The sequence below is a fragment of the Trachymyrmex septentrionalis genome, unplaced genomic scaffold (assembly GCF_001594115.1).
Source record: "Trachymyrmex septentrionalis isolate Tsep2-gDNA-1 unplaced genomic scaffold, Tsep1.0 scaffold2, whole genome shotgun sequence".
Taxonomy (NCBI): Eukaryota; Metazoa; Arthropoda; class Insecta; order Hymenoptera; family Formicidae; genus Trachymyrmex; species Trachymyrmex septentrionalis.
Genome location: NW_017305179.1, coordinates 439,643 through 448,762, shown reverse-complemented (window position 1 = coordinate 448,762; position 9,120 = coordinate 439,643). Strand labels below are relative to the sequence as shown.

The following is a 9,120-nucleotide window of genomic DNA, read 5'->3' as shown; positions in this document are numbered from 1 at the left end:
GTTGTCATAACAATGTGTACAAATTTTAAAATTATTTTGAAGAAAAAAGATTTTTATTTTGAAATGGACTTGTTTAATAAAATTGTATATGCTTTTAGAGACATTCACATATTGTAGTCGATACAGTAGGATTGAAAGTATCCTGAGCTTTACTCGGGGTAGGATCGCCTACGTTAGTAAACAGACTATATCCAGTACATTGTTTAAGTATAGTAGGATGTTCTCTGAATTATGGTCTTAATAAATGTTGGAAAACAGCTCTAACGACTTCGAATGGCTGCCAACAGGTGGTGAAAATGCTGGTGGCAGTCGTGGTGCTGTTTGCCATTTGTTGGGCCCCGATGCTAATTGACAATGTGCTGACTGCTTATGGCTACCTGCCGCGCGTCAAGAGTGGGGTGCACAAGCATCTCAATACCGCGTTTCAGTTGATGGCTTATTTTAACAGGTATGCCTCGGATTCAACTTGAAGATTAAGCGCTGGGGAGTCATTAATTTAAAACTGACTCACACCTACGATGATCTCGTCTTTTACGTGATCAACGCGAAGGTTATTGCCTCCGGGGAGTCGTTCGCGGGATTGTGTTACAAGTAGAAAAATCAGCTTACTGGCCAGCCGCAAGTTTTGTTCCACCAGACAGATCGCATAGAATCTGTACACGATTGCGTCATAAACTCTAAAGAGGAACATAAAATATTGATTTATTTCTTAATTAAATATTCACATTCAGACGAGCAAAATGAGAATTGTTACACAATTTATAGAAACACATTCATTTTTATTTATCAATAAATATTTTTTATATGTATTTTTATCGTGAAGTTTTCGCTTCTGTTTTTTGACATAAAAATATACAATAACGTTTAAAAATTAAAAATCTACTGCAAAAATCACAAATTGAAAATGGTTTTATTTAAATTTGATTAATATTCTCTAAAAGAATCAGTTATTTTGCATTTTTTCAGTTTTGGTTTGAAATTTTATTAAATAAAATATTAATAAATAAAAATTATTAAATATATGTAAGTATCGGTAAGAATTTTACTATTGCCAAAAACAACAAAATGTATGCAGAAAATGGGAAACTGTTTCAAAGTTAAAAATTAAATAGAAGGCAGTATCATTTATCACAATTCGCAAAATGGTCGTCGAATGCAATAAAGCCTCGGTATATTCTAGATATGCAGCACATATTTCATATTTATGAAATGCTTTCTTTCTACTATTGACTTCGTTATGGCATTCCTCGAGGCAAATTTAATTATTGCGTTTTATTTCGTAACGAACGGATGTATATAACTCGCGAGTACATAACTCATAGGAAACGCGAATATTTTTGCGATATATGTACTGATATCGAAGACGTTAATTTTGCATCGCGTGAAGAAAACTTAATTACAATTGTCAATTGGCATTTAATTTTTTTTCGATGATTAAATATAATTTATGAGAGTTGCGAAATGTGTTCATGGTTTGCATGCAATAAAACTGATATATTATACGTACATACAATATCGTGGTAAACGCGGTCGAATTACATTAATTTATTGAAAACATTAAATTTACAATTTAAAATTGATGTATTTGTATTTCATTAAATTTCGAAAATACTGCGAAGGTGTGTTTGCGCAATTGATATGCGGATTTTGAAATCATCCCTGTATTGAATTGCGAAACCGGCGAGGACACGTGCGGCAATATTTTCGCCGGATCCATGATCTCTTTTTCTCCCTCGTGTCGCTCACTTTTTACATTTCGCTATATAGAATGATAACTTTAATAGCTACCTCTCGCAAATACGCCGTGTATCATTTTGATAACGACCACTGATTAGCTTAACAAGTCGTGATGCTGTCAGGCAACAGCGTCGGATGCAATAGATAAATTGCACACTATTGAAGTGATTTGAGTTGTTACGAAAAAACATTGCATTCTCCGCTTCGTGTAGTTCCTCTCATCGCTTTTTAAAAAAAATTTATATTACATTTACCCTCTTCTCTCAAACGTTAATATTCCTATACCCGAGAGAGACTTGGTCTTTTCGAGTAATTTTATATTTTATGTTTTTAATTTAATTCAATCTTTAGTTTTACACACGTGAAATTCTGTCTACTACCTTTTCAGTAAAAATGAAAGGTGACAGTATCTTCTTTGAGAAAAACTATTTCTTTAATAAATTTAGCGTAAAATTCTTAGAGCAACGGAAAAATTCTCTAGAATACATTACTTTTCTAAAAGAAATATATGTGATGTTAAAAAATGAAAGTGTTTGAAAGTGTAAATGAATTTATAGAGCTTTCTTATCTTTTTAATTAATATTATATCTAAAATAAGTTTACTTTAATATATATTAATTTGGAATTTAATTATTGAAAAGTTGCATTTTGCTGTATGTAAATAAAATAACTGATAGCCTTTAATTAAATCGTTGCTAAAGAAGAAATGTGTAATTTTAAAGAAATCTGATAAATTAATGAAATATCTAAATATTGAATTTAAATAAATAGGAGTTGAAACTTTTTTCTCTTGTTAAATGTAAACAAGAGTTTTTGATTGAAAAGAAAAGAATATTTCTTAATTACCTATAATGACTTTGCTGCACATTCGACAAGTAGTTTATTTCATTCTACAAATAACATCTCTATAATTAAATTCTATACATTTTGTATCAAAACGTTTTTTTTTCCTTCCAATAATTCTTTCAACATTATAAATTAGAAACAACTGGAAAAAGGATAATAATGCGAGATTAATTATGTAAAAGCTTTTAACAGCTAAAAAATTAAATTGTTAATTGATGTGTAAATAAAGTATAAAGTTAAAATTAAATTAAATTATACCTAGAGGGCTGACACGAGATTAATTTTTTTATTTTTATGTGCAAATATATATATTAAAAAAAAACGATTTTTTACTATTTATTAATGTATTTTTACATACAGTTTTATCAAAAACTTTCTTTGAAAAATATCTGCTTTAAGTACGAGTATACTCAATATTTATTATTTTTACATTTAAGGCTGGGTTATTCCATCTTTCTATAAGCTTCAGCTGTCTTATTCTGTTATTTTCTTACTTTTTTGCTCTTTTGTTTATCCATTAGATAAATCACGTAGTTTATCTGAAGATGGAGCAGTCGACTTTAAAACATTTAAAGCAAAACTTATTCAATAGAGAACCATGCCCACAATATTTTTGGTTTATGAAAGATTCAGTTTAAGAACCCTATTTTCAGAAGTGCCTCGTTATTTTCTATTTGGTTATAACTGTTATAAGGTTAGCAAAAGTGCATACCTTTACAAATTTTAAAGCAGCTTCTAACTTTTCTTCATCGAATGGAGAGAAGCCTCCGGTGGCAGAAAGCTTGGCAAGTTTCCCGAAGTTCGAGCTGCCTCCGGTATTGGTTTTACGGATACAGATATCCCTATATGTGTCTGTGTGAGACTATCTGGAAGCCATAATAACAGTAAGGACGTGTATAATAAGTTCAATACAAGTGAATAAGCTTCTTAATAGTTACAAACAAATTTTGCTTCTATTTAATGCAAATCTCGAAACGCTATAGTCTCTCATCCTTAAATTCAGCTCACCTCTTCTTCCTTTGCCGCAAATGTTTAAAGTTTCACGAAAATCCCTGCATTAACCTCGAGAAACATGGAACTTCACATTCAAACGTGAGATGAAATTGCCCATTGTCGTTTGGAGGTAAACTTTTATTTCATAATTCTAATGTTACTATTCTAATATATTCTAATCAATAAATTTTTGCAAATATTCGATGTTGTTGAATAAAAACAATCTAATTTTAACTCTGCTAATTTGTTCAAATATAATATTATATTTACGATCATATCATTTGGATTAATATGATTAAAAAGCTTTATAAAATAAAAAATTTTTACAGGAAAAAGTCTTACATTAACAAACGAAATCATAAAATCACCAGAAAAAATTTTTTTTAAATATGATACTAGTAAGAAACTGAATTTGGATCAAACTAATAGAACATATCAAACTGAATAAACAAATTAGCAAGGTTAAATTTAAATGATACTGGGTTGATAATTTATTTTTTATTACTTATCTATAGATTATTTATTAGTTATCGGCGCTTAATGTCATTTGCGATAATCGTTTTTTCGCAAATTATTTTTTGTAACTTCTTGAATCCAGATATATCTCGTCGCGCTTTGAAGCTTTCGAGAATTTAAAATAAAATAAATATAAGTTACTCGTCATTTTCAAATTGCGTTCAATTGATTTCGAATAGAATAATATACGAACTGCAAATAATTATTTCGTGTATTGTTTCAAGTGACAGAAATCCATGATATATCGGTCGATTTTTTATTATAATACTTTTATTACAGTACTTCGGAATTTGCGTTCATGAAATTAATCGAACGCGATATTGAATTTCAATTACGTACGTTCGAGGATTTATTGCATCTTAATCAGTCATTAATTTAATTATTGATTGCATCATATTATAATGTGTTAAGATCAAGCCTTCGGGGTTCGTGTTCGTGAGTACGGGATTGGCTAGCCTGAGGTACTTCAGCTATCTATATCGAGAGTATATCCAGACTCTCGTCTTCTGGGGATAATTAAAGAGACACGCGATCGCGTGATGTGTTTAATTAATATACATATATATGTGTATTTATTATTATGTAATATTAATACATTATGAATAAAACAAAATGTAATATAATAAAAGAGAGAGCACCTATCTGAATGCTCTTCTCTCGCAGAATATCCGTTGCGCATTTTTTTTTCTTGTTTTTATATCAGAAAATTTGATAAGCTGGAACCACTCAGGTATAGAATAATCGATACGGGATTTACACTTGAAAATTCGATTACAGGAAAATGTGAAATTGGATTGTGTTTACGCATTCCAGATGTTAAACTGCGGATTTCATTTCGCGTTCCGATGCAACCGCGTGCATCCGCAGGTGCGGGTTTATGGACGCGGTTGCATAAACCCGCGTAGTTTCCGCATTTTAGCTGTTCGACGATTAACGCGATATTCGATCCGATTGTACCGAACGGCAGTCTTTAATTTAATATCTGTATTGCAGCTGTATAAACCCGATAGTTTACGGGTTTATGTCGAAGCACTTCAGGGAGAACTTCCTGTCGGCTGCCTGCGGCGGATGGTGGATTTTCTGCCCTAGAAGAGGTTACCGGGCATCTGTAACGAGAAACCCAAGTCTCAGCCAGACCAGAAGCACCAGCGTTAGGTATGTCGTAGCTCATTATATCAGTTCTGATATATCGTTCGGGAGAACGAAAAGAAACTGGAAGGAGTTTCGAAATGCGCCCCTATCGATCCTTCAATACGTACCTCGCTGGTATCGTACCCTTTCATATCGCTTCATAAAATAGAATTTATGGCAATTTTCTCCAAAGCGTTTTTGAGATATATATTAGCCGTAAAGTTTCCTTATAATGTCCTCAAAAAGTCGCGCTCCTAATTTCCCCAGCGAATCGCTTCTGTAATTTAGTGCGGCACAGGAATTATATTTTTGCTTGAAAACGCAAATAACGCTTAATTAAAACGGCAACATTCGAGATTTTCGAAAAATCATAATTCGCAGAGTGGCTCGAGTTCGAATTAGTTTATGCAATTTTATGTGACGCGACCGATAAAACGCTTTAATTTGAAAATATACGATTGCGATTGAAACGAACTGCAAACTAACACTTGACAAATGGCAATAAATAACTCGAGTAATAAAATCTTTCATTGAGAATAACCAAAAGCATGCTCTACGATAAAAGTTACGCATAAAGTAGTAATTTTTATGATTGTTGAAACATGAGTGAAGAATTATGAATTATACTTTTCATTTCTGTAAACATTTTCCGTTGAATGATTTCACATCAGCTTTTATAAACTCGTGTGAAAGGATTCATTTTTATAACGAAAAATGTTCATCCAAATTAAAGCAAAGTTATAAAAGAGGAAGATATATCCTCGCGCGTTGAAATTGCGGAGTTCTCTATCGAAATCGCTTTCCGATTGTTACACTGAAAAAAAAGATTGACTGCTACAGCAAATTAGGTGGTAAAATATGGCATAGTATTTTTAATTGACTGCAGCAGCCAATTTTTAGTTAGCCTATTTGCAATGTCATTATAGGATAAGCTAATGCAAACAAAAATTGACTGCTGCAATCAATTAAAAATGCTATGCCATATTTTACCGTCCAATTTGCTGCAGCAGCCAATCTTTTTTTTCAGTGTATGAATTCATTTTCCGTGCGGTTTTTTGCAGCTTGAGAATTTTCAACACATTTACAGTAAGCTAAGATTCTCTCCAGCCAAAGTCCTCCGTTTCTGCATGCATGATTCAGGTGGATCCGAAACTCCTTCGGGGAGTCAAAGTCCCGAAACTCGAGCGACCCGCATCCCGTAGACCACCCGTGACACGCTTGCGGGGTTCGCAAGTTCCCCGACAGCGAGAGACCCCCCGAAAGTGCATGTGCGACGAATGTCCGGCTAGGGTAGACGAATGGAGCACGATTCGATCTCGAGGTAAACTAAACGGTCGGCCAACGTCGCCATTTCATCTCGCACGTTCACATTCGGCATGACACATCGGTGCGCTGCTTCATTAATCCGTGCAGACTTACTTCGCATTCAGTTCCGCAGCAAATCAAAGGGTTGAATTAAGCTCCTTTTAGCTTTACTATACGTGGCGTCCTGAGAATTTGAGGAAATCCAAGATAGACTTATATATATAATCTATTCGTATATATTTTGCTCTGAAAAGAAAAGTGTAATCCCTAACTAACAAACACAAATAAAATTGTTATATAACATATAGATAAATATACATCATTTATATCTATGTTATGTAGCAGTTGTATTATTCATGGTATATATATTTATTTGCTGATACGACATAAAAAAGAGTCTTAAGAATACAAAACTCTGATTAACAACTGTTGAGTAATAGAAAGATATTCGAAGACTTAATTTCTTAAGGTCGTAAAAATTACAAAATTGCTGTCAACTTTTGAAATGAATCCATTTCTAAGATAAGTCGAATAAATATCAATAATTTCAATCTGAGATTAATACTTGAAAATAGCATCGATTCTTATATTAGTATTTTAATTGAGCTTTTAACAAATATATGCATTAAAAATTATCTATATATAATAAATAAAATTATGCTCGTTTAACCTATAGTGTCTTCAAAGTATGTATTATGTTTTACGTGTTTAATTATATCATTAAATAACTGCATGTGAGAGATTCAGAATTGGATTTAACTTTATTTTGTAATTTATATGGAGAGATCGTTTCTTTTATTACAGAGTGTAAACCTAACAAAGCCGATAATACATTTGCAAACTTACTCGTATTTACGCTTCTCAGTGCACAAAGCAATGATCAAGCATTCCATTTTGTGTCTAATTTTATTAACTTTATTTACTTTAGTACCATCTATTTTATGTATTTGTTATACATTTTATTTTATTAACGCATAGAAAAAAAAGCGTAAAACTGTCAGAGTCCGCTGATATTTCTTGTTTTGGTTATTCGATCTTGCATCGCGATGGCAATGATCGAAGAATGAATATTTGTAAATTGCGAATGACCGCAATTCACCAATTTAACGGCGACAACTGAATTGTTTGTTTTTACATAGCAAAAATAAATTCGCAAAAAAAACAATCTGAATGATGTTCTGATCTGATTATACGATAAAATCTATTGAATTCTACACGTATTCGTTATTTATTTTTGAACGTTTATCAAAAGTATCTACACAATTTTTATGAACGTATTGAGAAAAAATAATAGAATTTAAATATAATTGACTTTAAATAAATTAAATTTCAATTTTTTGTATCCGGAAAACAACCTCCCGATAGAATAATGAATATATCGAGAGATATAACAGTTCAAGAGCATCATATGCAAAACATTTTTCGAAAATAACAAAATAAAGTAAAATTCGCAATTTCTTCAAAATCATACTTTTTAAATTGTAAGGAATATTGAATAGATCTGGTTAAATTTTGGTAATAAAATTCACATTCTTAAAATTCACTATTCTTAATTACAAGTGCATATAATTAACTATAATTTTTAAGATTTTATTTACTAAAATATGTAATATTAAAAGTCAGAAACTAGATAAGATTTGCAATTTAAAAAGAGAACAGTTCGCGACTTTGCATCTTTTCTCGTTACGCCATTATTAATTGTGAAATATATTGTGAAAGTAATAAGTTTTTCTGTCATTTCATAATTCGATATTAGATTTATTTGAGAAGCGGAATGATCAAAGATACAAACGTATATTGAATGCTACAAATTGATTTTTATAATTTATAACATTTATAATAAATAAGAGCACAGAGAAATATGTGCATATCAGATTTTTCGTAATAATTATCAGTAATTATTAAACATAGCATAACATTTTATAATTTGTAAATATTAATTTGTTCATGATAATATGTATTTTCCAAGTATAAGCATACTTTCCGCGAACATACTGAATTTATAAATATATGATATAAATATACTGAATTTATAAATTTAGCTTATTTACACATTTATCTTTTTATAAATGAAGTAATTCGACAATTCAAAGAATTATATCATAAAATGTTATATTATTGCAATTAATATCGATAATATACAAAACATTAATATGATAAATATTTAATATTTGATTAGAATAACGTTGTATATATTTCGAAACGTACTTTTTAAATACTTTACAGTGATATTAAATTTCTTTTAAGATTTTTGACGCGTGATGTAAGTTTCTTATAATTCTCCGGAGAAAAATACAACGAATGAAAGAATTCTAAGATGTTACAGATTCCATTTCGCAGATCTTTTCAGACTTACCCATATCAATAAGAAAGTTCCGCAATATAGTTTCGTAATCCTGACAGGCTCGTATTTTATCGCAAATATTATCATGAATGTTTGATTGTAAAAATAATTATTCGTTGCATTATTATAAAAGTAATTACAATGATAAGTCTTGAAATTTATATAAATAAACATTGTTTAATTATTCACATTAATAAAGTAATATATGTATTTTCATATGAATGTAAAAAATACTTCTTAATTTTATA

The 9,120-nt window shown here is 30.7% G+C and overlaps 1 protein-coding gene and 1 long non-coding RNA gene across 5 annotated transcripts in view; one reads left to right on the top strand and one right to left on the bottom strand.

The window, feature by feature from the left end:
- The window catches only part of LOC108747545 (pyroglutamylated RFamide peptide receptor-like), an 82,436-nt gene that overhangs the window by 71,227 nt on the left and 2,089 nt on the right, over positions 1-9,120 (top strand). Inside the window, exons 8-10 of one of the 4 annotated variants that reach the window (XR_001939253.1) lie at positions 288-448; positions 5,086-5,247; positions 6,364-6,544. Coding sequence is in view for 3 of the 4 variants with exons in the window: in XM_018485105.1 (XP_018340607.1) it covers positions 288-448; positions 5,086-5,247; positions 6,311-6,425 (438 nt within the window). In the remaining variant the exon portion in view is untranslated. Of the gene's footprint in view, positions 1-287; positions 449-5,085; positions 5,248-6,284; positions 6,646-9,120 lie in introns of those variants that run through there. The other 3 variants (XM_018485105.1, XM_018485107.1, XM_018485108.1) reach the window with 3 other exon arrangements.
- Positions 4,768-7,620, bottom strand: LOC108747546. Its single transcript, XR_001939254.1, has 4 exons — positions 7,375-7,620; positions 6,643-6,774; positions 5,352-5,500; positions 4,768-5,198 (listed from the first exon to the last, which is right to left on the bottom strand). It is a non-coding gene; the product is annotated as an uncharacterized LOC108747546 (long non-coding RNA).